A 15,672-nucleotide genomic window follows, 5' to 3' on the forward strand; every position below is an offset into this window, starting at 1 on the left:
CTAACGCTAGCGCTTTCCCCACAAACCTTTTTAAAAAATATACCATTACATTTTTTGAAATTAGTCAACCAGCCTTCGCTTGCTGCAAAGCTGGGGATGCCAAGCTCTTTAGCATATGCCTTTGCCTTTTCTTTTAAAAGCGAACCTCCAACAGGAACATTTTTATCTCTACACTGTCTAAGCCATGTGACTAAACACTCTTCTAATCTAGGATATTCACCTTTTGTCGTTCTTTTTCTTCCTGCTACAGAACTCACTTCAACTATTTTTGTTTATTTTTTAGAATGGTAGACAAGGTACTCGCAGGGATTTGAAATGTTTTTGCAACTTCCGACTTCGCTTTACCACTTTCTACCGCCGCGATCACTTCTTTCTTTTCCGAAAGAGAAAGACATTTATATTTTTGCTTAGTAGCCATCACGACAAACACTTCTTACACACAACAAACACGACTTCCACACACGGCGCAAACATAACCAACACTGCAAAGAGTATGCTCTGGGACACAGGATGCAAAGTTTCTTGTTATGACAGGAATAAGTTGAAATGCGTGTTTCCCACCGGCCGACTCTCAATTCGAATTACAAAGAGTTCTGTCGAGTGAACTTCGAATTACTGCGTGTTCAAAATTAGTCTGTCCTCTGCGGTAAGTTCGAAATATCGAGTGTATCAAAATGCATTGAAAAATTTCGAAATAGCGAGAGTTTTTCAAGGGACCGGCTTTTTCGTTCGAATTACCAAGAGTTTTGAATTATCGAATGTTTGAATTATCGAGAGTCGGCTGTACTTTGATTCAGACACGATGCATGACCAATACATAGTCACATTGCGATATAACAACTTCTTTGACTGCTCAGCACTCAAAAAACTAGAAATGTCCATCATTCTTAAATCCAAAATGTCTTTGGTGTGCTGTAAGAGGGACTGTTGAACAATCTCAGGCTAGCCTACAAGAAGAGAGGATTAACACTTCTTTAGGAACAGTTCTTAAATGCTGAAAAAATTGAAATGTAGTGATCAAAGGTGAATAGTCAGCAATAAAGTTTAAATCAAGTCATACATTTGTTGTTTCTAACTTTATTCAATGAAACTACTGAACTTGACTAAGAGTTCAAGAATTCCTAGATTTTTGTCTCGAAGGTAAGGATGGATCCAGTAGTAACAACTTTGTGAAACAGGATTGATCTGAAAGAGACTGTCCAACATGGCTGTAGGCTTCTGATCAATAATTCCAAACACCATTATTCAGTAGTTAACAAAAGCAAATATTAGAGACCTTATTTACAAATTAGCTTTGTGACAGACAATGTTAATGTGTAATGTTAGTCGATATGAACACAACTGTTAACACTTACTAACTACTGATGTACGCAATTACTTTCTAACTAATGTAAAGTAATCAGTCACGTGTGACCTTTCTGCAACATTTTGAATGTTACTCGATTCTAGTTAATTAACCGCCACTGATGTTCTACAATTATTACTGGCATTCTGAGAGCAAGTTAGAAAATAGAAAGTCAACAATATTTGGTGTTTTTAACACACCTATTCTCACACCTCCAGTAGTGAAAGTACTGAAAATATCATAGTCTAGGAGCCGAGAGCCAATCCTGAATCAATAGAGAAATTTTTCCAAGGAAATAAATTGTCATGTTGGTTTTGATGAAGGTTGAAATAGGACGGTATCAAAAGGGTTAAAAATATAAAACAATAATTTTGTTAAGAGTATTTTTGATAGCCTGATATACGTAAAACTGACCATTAGACACACAACTAATGGTTATAACACCATTAGATAACTAAATATTGAGACTAAGTCACTATTTTAAGGGTTGCTTATGTCGATTTAACCCCTTGAGTGCAGGCCATATTTCATAGGTACATGTAAGAGATGCCAGGGTGTGTTATGCCATAACACACACTTTTATGATAAACACTGTAACTTTATTATGTTTCAAAATATTACAATAGGACAGGATATTTTCGTTGTCACTCTACTTCAAATTAACTATACATTCATTGGTAAACAATGTTTTACAAAAATAAATAAATACAATTATTAAAAAATTATTGACTTTGGGTCATCTAAAATCTTCAACAACAAAATCGTCTAACATGAGATGTTAGTATGATAATCTACATATATTTTTGAGTTCACACAAGAAAGTTGGTAATCATATCTTTCATAAAACGGAAGTTACAGCAATTTTTCAACATTGTCTAGATTTGCACAATTTTTACTAGTTTTTGTTCTGTGTATAATATTTTCCTTTTATATGTATTTTTGCTCAAAAAGTATATTTTGGCAAGTTGGAATGCATAATTTTAAAACTGTTTTATCCTGGCCTTTGGAAGATTCATTTTGGACAGTGAAAACAGGATATGACAAGAACACTTGTGAAGGTATGAAAGGAGATGAATTTTAGGTTAGTTTTGAATTAATAGGGCCAAGGATTGTTACTAGTTGATAAGAAAAATAGTAACAACTTTTCGTCAGTGAATTTATATTGCAACACGTTAAAAGAAAACAGGATCGTCCCTGGAGGGGGGAGGGGAAAGGAGAGAGGATTGATAAATGAATCTTACCCCTTAAGATCAAATTCTATGTGTGCCCTGAAATAATACAAACAAGAGACACGTATAAAATAACATTCATTTTGCCACTTTTAATGCAGCAAAAGAGAGAAAAAGCATAACTTACTTATATTTAAACTTTCTTTTATCACACCTCCACCGAAAAAGCTACAGCAATACCAAAGAATCTGAGTTATTTCCGTTTATATCATTTTTAACTTTCTAAAAGTGCACCAACTAGGTAAGTCTCCTTCATATTTCCTTTTAATTTCTCTAATCTTTCTATTTTAGAGGCTCCTCCTACATGTTTATGTTTTAACACTAATTGGGTGATAAGTGTAATCTAATCATGCATTTGTTGCCAGTAATAATATGGTGTTCAGAAAATTAACATAAACACATGTTATAATTTCTGGATTTTCTAGTTAACAGTGCCACTGTGTTAAGCTTTAATTTCATTTCATTTTCCTTGAGGATAATTTTAGTATTTCTTTACAAGATTTTGAACTTTGAAACCTACATGTATTTCTCTTTACTATTTTTTTCCAAACACAGAGTAAAGTATTGTATTAAATACAGAAGAAATTATTGCATTGGTCTCTATATTAAAGTTTAGGTTTTCTGTAGAAATTTTCATTTCGGAAACACACTGAGTTAAAATAGTGGTATTATTGATATTCATGACGTTTATGGTTAGTCAAATAAACCAAAATATTTTACAAAAAAACACTATCAATTTTGATGAATACCTGTTGTCTGGTAGACATTCTAATGCATACTGGATTGTAAAGAGTACAAAATAAACCAGCAGTGAACCTATAAAAACTGAATCAATAATAAAATAAGCCTAAATTATAATTTTTTATGAAATTCAAATTACACCAGTAGATACCACCATAAAATAATATACAATTTTATATTAAATTTAATGAGTACGTTTAATGTATTCACATCTATTTAATATAGCATTTTCCATTTTTATCAGGAGATTATTTTAAGTTTTAAACGATTTTAATTGAATATTTGTACCACTGACCAGTTGAATAATTAAAATTGACATAATTCACATTGAACAATAAATTCTGTTTTAAAAAGGGTTAAATGAAACCAAGGCGAACCAAATACGCCTTGACTCTGATAGTGCAGGAACACAGGAATACTATCTAGTATTCCAAAAAAGTGTGCTATATTCTCGAGCTGATTATTATACAGGAAGTCCTGTAACTCTCTGGACAAAGCTATACCATTTTATTGCTCAGGTTAAGACAAGCATATTTAACCATATGAACATGGGTCTCCGATGCTTAGTTTTCCATCTGTCTGTATGTGTGTTTAAAAAAAATTAATATCTCAAAAAGCAATAAATTTAATTATACCAAATTTGGCTCAAATGTCAATGGTAACAAGGCCAGTTACTGAACAAAAATATGATAAAATTATATTTAGTATTTTCAAAATGGCGGCCATAAGAACTTTTAAATTTTGAATATCTTAGAAACCAGCAGTTTTTCTCAAGAATTATATGAATAACAGTTTTTTTATAGAATATTATCACAAATCTAATGACACACCAAAATTATTTAAATCAAATAAGAAATAATTTATTTAGAGCAGATTTACTGTAACAAGACATGGCACACATTGAGAGTTGCTGTTCAGTTTTTGTACTGTTGGCTATTCGCTGAGAACCTGAATAATAACCCGATAAATAGTTTGGCAATTGGCCTAGCTGCCAGAAACATTTGAACTAAATTTGGTATAATTAATCTTAATACTTTTTGAGATATTAATTTTTTTTTGAACACATACAGACAGACAGATGAGAAACTAAGCATCGGAGGTCCATGTTTATCAGGTGAAATATGTTTGTCCTGACATGAGCAAAAACGTGGTATACCTTTGTCCAGAGAGTTACAGGACACCCTGTATACATAGCAATGATCACTGCCATCAACAAAACAAACGGAGATGTTAAAACTGACCCTGCCCTTGCCGAGCCGGCCTGCGGGGTAGGCACGTCCGGACACGTTATACACACAATAGTGGGCCCCAGGATGCCTGGTCTCCAGGTAGACCTTGACGTCCTCTGCGTAGTTGCTACGGGTCGTCACCTCTAGTCCTTCCGCAGGGAATGGCATCACGGCCAAGCGAGACGTGATGTAGCTCATGTCCACCTCACTGCGCGCCATGCTCCTGTGAAACAGTCGTATTACTAGATTGTTGATAAAACAATATGAAGCAGTATCAAAGGGACCGACAGAACGCTACGAAATTCTTACCAAACAAAGTTACTTTATCACATGTGTTTACTACGTTCCCATGCCGTAGATGGATATATTAGAATGGCAAACTTTGACCAAAACGCCAAATACAGTTATATCCGATATTATAGATAATGTCTCTTGGAGTGTTTTTTGCTCACAAAAGGCCATCAAAATGTCAGGTGCAAGCTCCGTGCTTATCACAATTGCCAAGGAAGTATTTATAAATGACCTTCACTTAGCGGCAGGGAGAGGGGAACGCCCTTTTTTTAACTCTGACCACCTACTCGTCAGTTCTGCGTCTCCTACAGAGCCATAACCAAACACATCCATGGTGTGTATTACTGCTTTCTTGGTTGTCACAAGTACACACTTGCAGGCTCGTCTACTACGTATCTCGTTATTATTCTTCAGCGTATGGTAGTGTTGTGGTTAGTTTGAAATATTTATCTTGTTTTATAGTAAAATGTAATTAAACTTTTCAGTTTAGTAACATTTTACAATGAAATTAAAATGTATTTGAAATAAACAGTCATGTAAACAGTTCTTTTTTTATTTTTATCAATAAATACATTAATTTTAAGTAAAATTCTCTATTTTCTACTGTTTTTGCTTTTACCTATTATAATTTAGCTATAATAAAAATTAGCTTTGAACTTGAAACAAAATGTATTTACTTTTCTTGGCATTACAGGAAAGTTAATGTATTTATTAGCGACATGTGAAGGGTTTAAATGATTGTATTTAGTTTATTTACAGATATTTTTATTCTGGATTTTCTCGTTACCATCATGGTTGCCCATAAATGCATCATCAACGAACTCAGTGTTCCTCGTATAGAAATTAAGCCTCACAATTTCAAGCCCATAGGTCTGTTCTTTCAAGATATTGTGCGGATCCAAATATTGCTCAGTAGAAATTCAATAAACCATTTACTATGCCCACGATACATTCTCATATAACCTTTGGTGTTGCGTTGTATGGGGCCACTAGTAATAAAGATCTGCAAAACATTCTGCAACTTCAAAAAAAGGCAATTAGAATAATACTAAATTTAAAGGACCCGGATTCTGTGAAAAATTACTTCTGTAAATTGGGAATTTTAACTGTTCATGGAATGTATATACTTGAAACAGTAATGACAGTCAGATCAAATGTTTACAAATGACCTCGATAGGGTCAAGTCACGACTCTTTACTTTACGAAATAGAAACCAATTGGCAGTACAAAACACTCGGAGTTTCATTATAAGAAACCAAGCTCGGCAGGCATTAAGTTTAGAAATAAAATTCCAAAAGACTTACTCAGTATAGAAAATAATTTATTGTTAAAAAAATACCTTACAACATTTTTGACTAATAAAGTTTTATATTCATTTGAAGAATTTATGGAAATATAAAAATATTTTAAATAAAATATGACTGATTCTTTATTTGTATAATTTTAAATGTAATTGTAAAATGATATGAATAAAGTTGTTTTGAATTTGAATTTCAATAGAAAGACAAATAGACAGAAAAAATAAACTTTTTCCCCCATGAGTTATAGGCTTTGCTTAGGTTAGCCGATAATTCAGCATATTTTATACTTTGCAGTTGCATGTTCAATCGAATCGAGCAGAGACCGGCTGCAGAGTTAACAAAAACTAATCAACTAAACCTGTGTTAAACATTAAATATTTTTAATTGTGTTTTCAAAATCAAATGTCGAAGATAATGACTTTAAGAGCTGCATAACGTGATTAATGACAAGTTTGTTTTAATGCCCAGCCAAGAATAAAGTTAAGATGGTAAATTAATACATACTTATTAATTTATGTAAAAACTATATATATTGTATTATTAAATTACATACCAAAAAACAGTATTGTTAAAACTAATTTGCATAAAAATTTGGTCTGAATCGGATCACAAGTTTCAAGTTATGAATTTTCAAAGTTGCAATTTGGTTGAAAAGTGCCAAAAATCGGTATCTTTTTCATTGTTATCTACTTAAAAACTGGACGTCATTGTTTTTTTTAATTATTTGTTTTTGTATGTCCAAATGGAAAAAAGGAAACTAAGTTTAAACATAACTCCTGCTATTGTAGCTCTACTAGTTATTTTGTGGTTAACTCAAACTCGGTTATCTACGAGGGTAATTCGGGAAGTAAGGTCCGTTTTTTTATTTAAAAAATACCACAACAGATTTTTTTTTAACTTGTTTTATTTGATTCCTGACATCAATCACTATTTTTCTACATAATTTCCACTTTTGTGTAAACACTTGTCATAACAATCTACAAGTTTTTGAATGCCGATGTCATAGAAGTCGGCCGCCTGCGACGATAACCAGTCTTGTTAACCGCTTTAACCGGTGACGACGCCGCTCCATTGACTGGCGTTTCGTTTCTGGGGTTATGTGGGAAACCCATGTCTCGGCACCCTTCCTGATGATATTGGATCAAAAATTCAAGAACAATACCCATTCTTCTGTTTTGTGTTCCTCAGTAAGCAACCTGGGAACCCGTGAGCACAATTTGCGAAAATCCAAAATTTCAGAAACAATTTTATACAACGTGCTCACGTTTGGAAATCCTATTGCTAATGAAGAAAAAGTGAATCGCCGATCTTCACGAATTTTTTCATCGACGGCTTTTGCCAAATCTTCAGTGATCACCGACGGCCGACCAGATCGTGGTTCGTCATGGACATTTTCCCGTCCATCTTTAAAACCTCTCACCCACTTCCGCACTTTGCTGTCACTCATTGCATTTGGACAGTACACTTCACTTATCTGTCGATGAATATCCGCTGCTGACACGTTCCTTGCTGTCAAAAAACCGTATCACAGACCGTATTTCACAGTCGGCGGGACGTTCAATAGTTTTATATTCTAAAAAGGCACAGACTACAACTATTTCATTGCAAATGGCGTCGTTCTGCGCGCAATGCATACCGGGAGTCAGGGCGCATGTGCATTTCGCTGCTCGCTTACTGTTTGTCTGGTTAACGCGAATCGGACCTTACTTTCCGAATTACCTTCGTATTTACACTTTTTTTTTGTTCTTAAAAAATATATTTCAGAAAAATATCATCTCGGGTTTAAAAATGGCGGCCATACACAATTTCCAAACTGTAATAACTAAAGAATACGGATAAAAAGAAAAGTTTATATGGATAGTGAAGTATGGGGTACTTTAAAACTATTTTAATGCCAAATTTATTTCGCTGCGACAAAGAGTAATTAAGTAGTAAAGGTTTTACCAAGCAACATCATTCACTTTAAATTTACTAATCAGTTATTAATGCTGTTAAAATGTTTATCAATGATCAACTGACTGTTGTATTTAACAGTTACAATTATTTGGTCATTAATATCGTTTTGCATACTTGTTATGGTAATGTTTTATGTATTAAATGATGTTTTGCAAAATTTTTAATAAATTTGGTTTTATTTATTTATGTATTGTAACCAAATACAACACTTAATGATATTCAAAAAAACTATTACAACTTTTTAGTGAATATTATCTGAATAATAAAACTACAAATTATGAAGTAGTTAAGTACCATCTCTTGTTTTTATTCTTCTATGAAATAGTTTAAAGAGAATGCATACTGTATTTTACTATTCATTAAATACAGTACTTATTTCTAACCTTTTTATGCTTCAAAGTTTGTCAACAGTAACAGATTTAGTTTATTTTTTTAAACTGAAAGACTTGAGACTGAAATTAATTAAAAAAAAAAAAAAAAACAAATTAAATACTATAAAAATTAATAGTAAGTTACCAATTTAATTTTCTTGTATTTCATGAATTTCCTTTTTTAAGCGTAATTGTAGCTTTTTTAATAGTTTGGATTTGTCTGCCATATTTAATTCTTATTTTTAATGGAGAAAGTACGAGCAATACAATAGATATGAAAACCAAAATAAAAACAACAACAAAAAACACACAGTATAATATCTATAAAATATAACAACTAAATAAAAACACTAAACTATGGACTTATTGACAAATCAAATTCAGAAAAACAAAAATTGGCACGTCTTCATGAGTTTAAAACTTCTTAATGAAAACGCTAAAGAAAACATTATAATAATGCCAAGCAGCCTACCTCCATCTTCTTCTTTTGATAAAAAATAACCTTAAAGGAGTTTTCATCTTGAAACCTTTGATGTATTCCATTGGAGCAACACACACACACCAGCACTAACAAGATGGCACTGCCAGTGTCTAACGTAACGGCAGTTGATTAGCGTTTGTCAGGTATTGAATAGACTCATTAACATCAGAAAATGGAGGAAAACAATAAACACTGCGGTTATCTGCATGACTTGTGGCCATCAATAAATCCACACCGACATGTTTTGTGCATAAATGTCACAAGAACAATACAACCAAGATTTTTACACTGCATTCTTCCTAGAACCAATGTTGAGTCACAGTATTTAATCCTCTACTTGTATAATTGATTCCACCGGGAAATTGTATTACAAGCAGTAAAATCATGTTTCTACATTATATAAAGCTACATTTAGTCCTTCGGCAATTTAAAATTAATTAAACCAAACCATTACAGACATTATACTATACACTATATCATATCATAAAATTGGTAACTACAAATGATTAATAACCTAATAGTATGAAGAACCATGGAGCATTAGTAGAAAGTTTAATTATTGCAATAATAAAATTAATATTGGAAAACTTTGTATTTATTTACCAGTGATAGTAAATTAACCTAATAGTAGTCAAAATAGTTTTAACATTACAATTTACCAAATAATTACAATAATTTAATTACTAAACAAATTATGCAGAATGTTTACTAATATTCAAGATATTTTATTGTCATTAAAAATAGACAAAATCAGAACATCAATATTTAACCATTTACCATAAAACAATAATATATTTAAAAGCATAAATAAATAATTAATTAAAGTTCATAACTAAAACCTAATAAATAAACATGACACATACAAATTAAGTACAGATAAAAAATAACAAACTATAAATTAAAATAATTTAAAAACTCAGGGTATTTATATCACATGTTAAATAATCGTCAACAGAGTACAAAGCATTCATTTTTAACCATTTACTTAATATTAACTTAAATATATTCATTTCTACACTAAAGACTCCCTGAGGTAGTTTATTAAATAATTTAATCTTCATGAAGATGTGGCTACTTTTTTGATTTTTTCCAACCTTACTGAGACTTGATTAAGTAAATAGTTATTTCTTGTATTGAGGGTATGAACAAGTGATTCAGGTTTTGAATGCAAAAGAGAACTTTGTATTAACATTATTTTCCAAAAAGTATTAACTTATACTGAAATGAAATTGTTTGGATCAGATTTAATTCATTATTAAACTTTTTAGTCTACATGTAGTGCAGTCATTGAAGCATTATTGCTCCAAATTTTTTTACTGTGAACCGAATTGCATATAATTTTGGAATTAGCTTCATCTTACCCTTAACTTCAAAAGTGAAAATGATTTGAACTCCGCAACCACCCTGGGTTGCCACCCCTTCTCGGGAGTGAATTGTTTTTTTTTCAAAATAACCTCGGATATCGATATAAGGCCTAATTTTAAGCAAAATATCATCTATAAAGTTTTTTCAAAAATTCAATAATTTTCAAGTTATTGGCAATTGAAAATTCACAATTTTTTCACGTTTTTCATCGGTTTTTGCAAATATCTCCAAAAATATACGTTTTATCGAAAATGTTCAATTCAATTCAATTCAAAACAATCTTTATTTACCATTTGCACATTACATTACAAGAATAAATATACAAATATAAACGTGTCAATAGTATGAACTTAGATTTAAGAAACTAAATACATAAGTTAATTTGCTAAAACAGTATGTATTTAAACAAAAGTATAATTAATACTTAAGCAATAATCTATAGTTTATTCCACCCTGCTCTCAACAAAACTCATTAAATGAGTATAATGTTTTGTCAACAAGATATTCTTTTAATTTTAGTCTGAACAATTTGACATTAGGAATGCTTTTTATATTTTTTCGGGGATACTATTTAAAACTTTACTCCAGCAACTAATGGGTTTTTTTCTCTTAAATTCTAATTTTGATTTTGGTACTGCCAACTGGTTTCGATTTCTAGTCAAGTAGCCATGTGATGATCCAATACAGGAAGTCTATCCCTAGCCCTTCCTAACAGCCACCACAGTGTCTAATATGTTACAAGCCATACACAGTAAGAATACCTAGAGTTTGAAAATGTTGCTTTGCCGATTCACGATCCTCCAGATTAATCATTATACGAATGGCTTGTTTCTGAATGTGAAGAATACTTTGTAAATTTTGATCACTTGTTGCACCATACAACACAATACCAAAAGATATATGGGAGTGTATATGGGGCAAAATAAACCAATTTTTAAAACATCCAACCTACAGAATTTTGATATGCTCCTTAAAGCCATACAACCCAGAAGATAATTTATTTAGAACTGCATGTGTATGCTCATTCCAAGTTAAGTTTTTTGTCTTAAAAACCATTCCTAAAAATTTTGTACTGTCTAATTGATTAAGTTTTACTTGTCCAATTTCGATCTTTGGACTGTCTACACATTTATTTTGGCGAGTCCTGAATAAGACAAAATTTGTCTTTTCAAGATTAAGTAACAAATTTTTGTTGGAGAAATAGTTTCAGACTAAGATTCAAATCACTTTTGTGCTTGATCTTCAATTACCTGCAATGATTTGTTTGATATAATGAGATTAGAATCATCAGCATACAAGCACATTTTTAGTCCCGAATTTTTTACAGTCTGCGGCAAGCCGTTAAGGTAGCATAAGAACAAGATTGGCCCAAGAATAGATCCTTGAGGCACACCATGTAATAAATTTTTTAACTTAGAATTAATACATATCAATTGATTAAATTTATTTTTGAATGATGTTTCGACATATTGTTTTCTATGTTTAAGATAGGATTTTAGCCAATTTAGTGGCATTTCCAATAATACCCAAGTCCCTGAGGGTGCTTATTAGGTTGTTATGTGATACACTATCAAAAGCCTTGCACAGATCCATAAATATTCCTGCAGCATAGTCACCTCTATCAACTGCATCTGTAATTGATTCAATAAAGTCAATGCCAGCAGTTGTGACCGATTTACCTGGCCTGAAACCCATGCTGTTCGTTGTCAAACAACTCATTGGTTTCAAGAAACTCCATCAATCTCATATACATTGCTCTTTCATATATTTTAGAAAAACTCGGCAGAATAGCCAAGGGCCTGTAGTTATTAGGATCTGTGGTGTTCCCTTTCTTAAACACAGTTTTTACCTTAGAGATTTTAACTTATCAGGGAATATTACCGCTTTTAAAGGATGAGTTAATCAGATGGGTGAGTGGCTTAATCAGAAATTTTTTGCATGTTTAATAATTGGCATTGGAACCTCATCGAAACCAGCCGAGTATTTATTTTTAAAAGACATAACAATTTTTTCAATTTCTAATTCAGTTATTGGTTTGACTCGAAATTTCTGGAGGGTAGGTCTAATAATTTTGATTATTATTTTTACCATGATTGATATTGGATACAAAAATTTGAATTGCTGACAATATTTGGAATTACATATTCATCTACTATATTTATAAAGTGATCATTAAATATATTGCAGATTGTTCTTGGATCACTCTCTTCCTTACCATTAATAGATAAACTTAATTTCATTATTTTTTTTTACAAGTGGTTTTATTTCATTATTAATAAGTTTCCAAACAGCTTTGCAGGGGTTGTCAGACTTTGTTATTGTACTAATTACATATTTACTTTTTTAGTGTCAATTATATTTTTATAATACAGCTTTTTCTTTTCCTTTAACATATCCTTTAGATTAATATCTTTTGTGACCCTTAAAGTTTGGCTTAAAACAAATTAAGTCCTCTTTATCTTTTCTTAAATCCTCACTTATCCAATTAATCCTGCTACAATTCCTTATTCTAGTTTTAACTTTTGGGAAGCATGAGTTAAAATAGTACATAAAAATGTCATAAAAACTATTATACTTCTTATCAACTGGTGCCTGATAAAAAGATTTAACCATGTCTCAGATGCTAATTTTTTTTAGGAATATTTTTTTATTTTTATCTGAAAACTGTCTATTTAATTGAGTAAAATAATTTTTATAACTGCTTTGATTTTGATATGAGATTTCTAAAAGTTGGGCATCATGATCTGAAAGCTCGGTGACAAGGCCAGAGATTGACAGTTGGTGCTTTGGTATATTAGTAAAAATGTGGTCAATAGAGCTTTCACAATCAAATGCAAACCCTTGTGGCAAAATTAACCATAGAAAACATATTATGTTTGAGTTAACACATTACCAAACATATCTGAAGCCCTAGATTTTTTTCAAACAGTCAATATTTATGTCCCCTGCACACACTATGTATTTAAATTTTTTACTTAAAATAACCAAAACTACACTAAGTTTGTACAAAAATACATTATCGTAAATTGAGCCAGGTGTTCTATAACAAACCAACTATAACTACAGATAATCCATCTATTTTACATTGAGCCAAACAGCATTCAAATTCTTTATCAGTCACCAATTCATTAATTTCAGGAATTTCAATCTTTTTTAGATTAAAATTTGTTTGACACATAATTAAGACTCCGCCACCTCTAAATTGCTTTCTACAGTACCAAGATTTAACACAGTAGTCATTTATTTTTGTATTATTTATATCTAATGGTTGAAGGTTATGCTCTGAAAGAATTAAAATGTCTAGTTTTTATTTCATCTAATACAATTTCTAATGATGGTTTTCGAGACAAAAAGTTTTGAATATTTTGGTGCATTATGAAAAGACTATTTTTTGATTTGAATGAAGGTTTTATCTTGGTGGAGGAGTCATTCAAATTTTTAGATACATTTAATTTAGAGGTGGGAATATGTTTCAGATTGTCTAAAAAAAAAACTTTGACTGCTTCTCTGGACGTTGACCTGTGAGGCGAGTGAGGCTGGCTCGTCAAGGATGTAAGTGGCTACTGTGTCTGGCTGGTTCACTAGACCTCCCCTCCTGATTTCATCCCTCAGCTTGCTGATAAATGCAGAAATAAGAAAGTCCAAGATGCAATGGTCTTTGAGCTCCTGGTTGTTCTTTAGTGATTACCAAAACAGCAGCACCAGTGGACCTATGAAAAAGATTGATGTTTTTGGCAAATGGTCGAGCTGCACATGATCCCGGACACAACCTATCGGTGAGCATACCAATGTGCTGAACTTCCTCTTCTTGAATTCCAGTGTCAGGTCAAGAAATGCCCTGTCATAGTCCTTCTTCTTAGGCTTACCGTAATAGTGATCTTTGGTTATTAGGCTGTATACTGCTGCTGCTTGAGGATCACTTCTCTGCACGCCAGAAACTCAGTTATGCAATCCGTCCTCTGAGGCTTGCCGAACTGTTTTGCAAACGTAACTGCCACTCCAGCTGTCATCCTTCTTGGATGATCGAAATCACCCGAGATTGAGTGGGCGAAGGCAATGGAATCATTACTCTTCAAGTCCTCAATCACCTGCCACATGTCCGCATCCAGAACTTTTATTTCTTTCCCAGAACCAATAACATCACTGGGTTCACTTGGCTGTTTGACTTCCAACTCACTCCTGGACAAGGTATCAACCATATCTTCTTCAATAAAGGTTGATACAATTTTTAGGATGGCATATAAGGTTCAATAGTTGTTTGTTACAGTCTTCAGGATTGGAGTTGATATTCATTACTCTTATTTAAGTTTCCTGAAGTGACATTAGAACTGCCATTTGGAAAGAGCATTTAATATTAAATATGCCAATTTAGATTTCCCCCTTTTGTTTAAATGGAGGCCTTGAGTAGTATAGTGAAACCTCCTGAAATCACTTAAGTCAATCAGAAAGACATTCTTCAACCTAATTTGTTAACTCAGTTTATTATTATATTATTGTTAACTCAGTCAACCTCATATAATGTTATTAAAAACAAAATTGTAGCAGGTAAAAAAATGAACAATTAAGTTTTTTTATAAAGTATTCTAAGTGCAATATTAAGCTAGATATTAAAGATCAAAGCCGTTTTTTATTTTGTCTGACATTTAATCGATGTGGTCAATGCCATCTAGCGGCAAGCAGATGCATTTTAGGCATTCTAATAAAAAAGGTTTTGTAGTGCTTGAAATAAGCTTTAAAATGAGCACTATTAAATGTCTTTTGCACATAAAATAAGTGAGCTGTATTGCAAATAAGAGGAGCATCTAATGTTTTTTTCTTTTAAATCAATGGGTTTCATAAGTGCTATTTCCACCAAAATTAAAATTAATCGTATTCCGCCTAGAATTAACTTTATTATGAAGAGTTTGATAGATTGTATCAGTTTGGCTGCTTCAGGACATATATTTTTCAAAAAAGTCACGATTAAAAAAAATTTCAAATTTAAAAAAACCACCTTTTTTCATAATATCTTAAAAATGACGACAGATATGTATAAAAGTGTAAGAATGAAAAATTTAGGTATTTTTCTGACAAACAATTTGGTTTTTTTTGTTTTTTCTGTCAAACAAAAATTGACGGAGATATGGTTGTTTAAAGAGTGCGTGGCAGTGCAATCACAGCCTCTCTTAAGAGGCTGTGATTGCAGGCCTTAAGCCCTTAAGCCCCCCCAAGGGCTTAAGCCCTTTAACCCTTCAACGTTTGAGAAAAAGGTTTTTACTATATATTGCAATGAAGGATGTTATACTCTCTTAATTACCTTTACAATGGTTTTTTATAAATTGTGATAGCATGAAAATTGAAGGAGTTATGGTCCAAAAACCTAT

The 15,672-nt window shown here is 32.1% G+C and overlaps 1 protein-coding gene across 2 annotated transcripts in view; it reads right to left on the minus strand.

Moving 5' to 3' along the window:
- Window positions 1-15,672, minus strand: part of LOC124370833 (cyclin-G-associated kinase-like) — a gene marked incomplete at its 5' end in the record, with an annotated part of 102,324 nt that overhangs the window by 59,314 nt on the left and 27,338 nt on the right. For both annotated transcript variants that reach the window (XM_046829134.1, XM_046829133.1), the window contains 1 exon segment: window positions 4,557-4,767. In XM_046829134.1, the coding sequence (XP_046685090.1) occupies window positions 4,557-4,767 (211 nt within the window).

Source organism: Homalodisca vitripennis, unplaced genomic scaffold (assembly GCF_021130785.1).
Source record: "Homalodisca vitripennis isolate AUS2020 unplaced genomic scaffold, UT_GWSS_2.1 ScUCBcl_549;HRSCAF=2816, whole genome shotgun sequence".
Lineage (NCBI taxonomy): Eukaryota > Metazoa > Arthropoda > Insecta > Hemiptera > Cicadellidae > Homalodisca > Homalodisca vitripennis.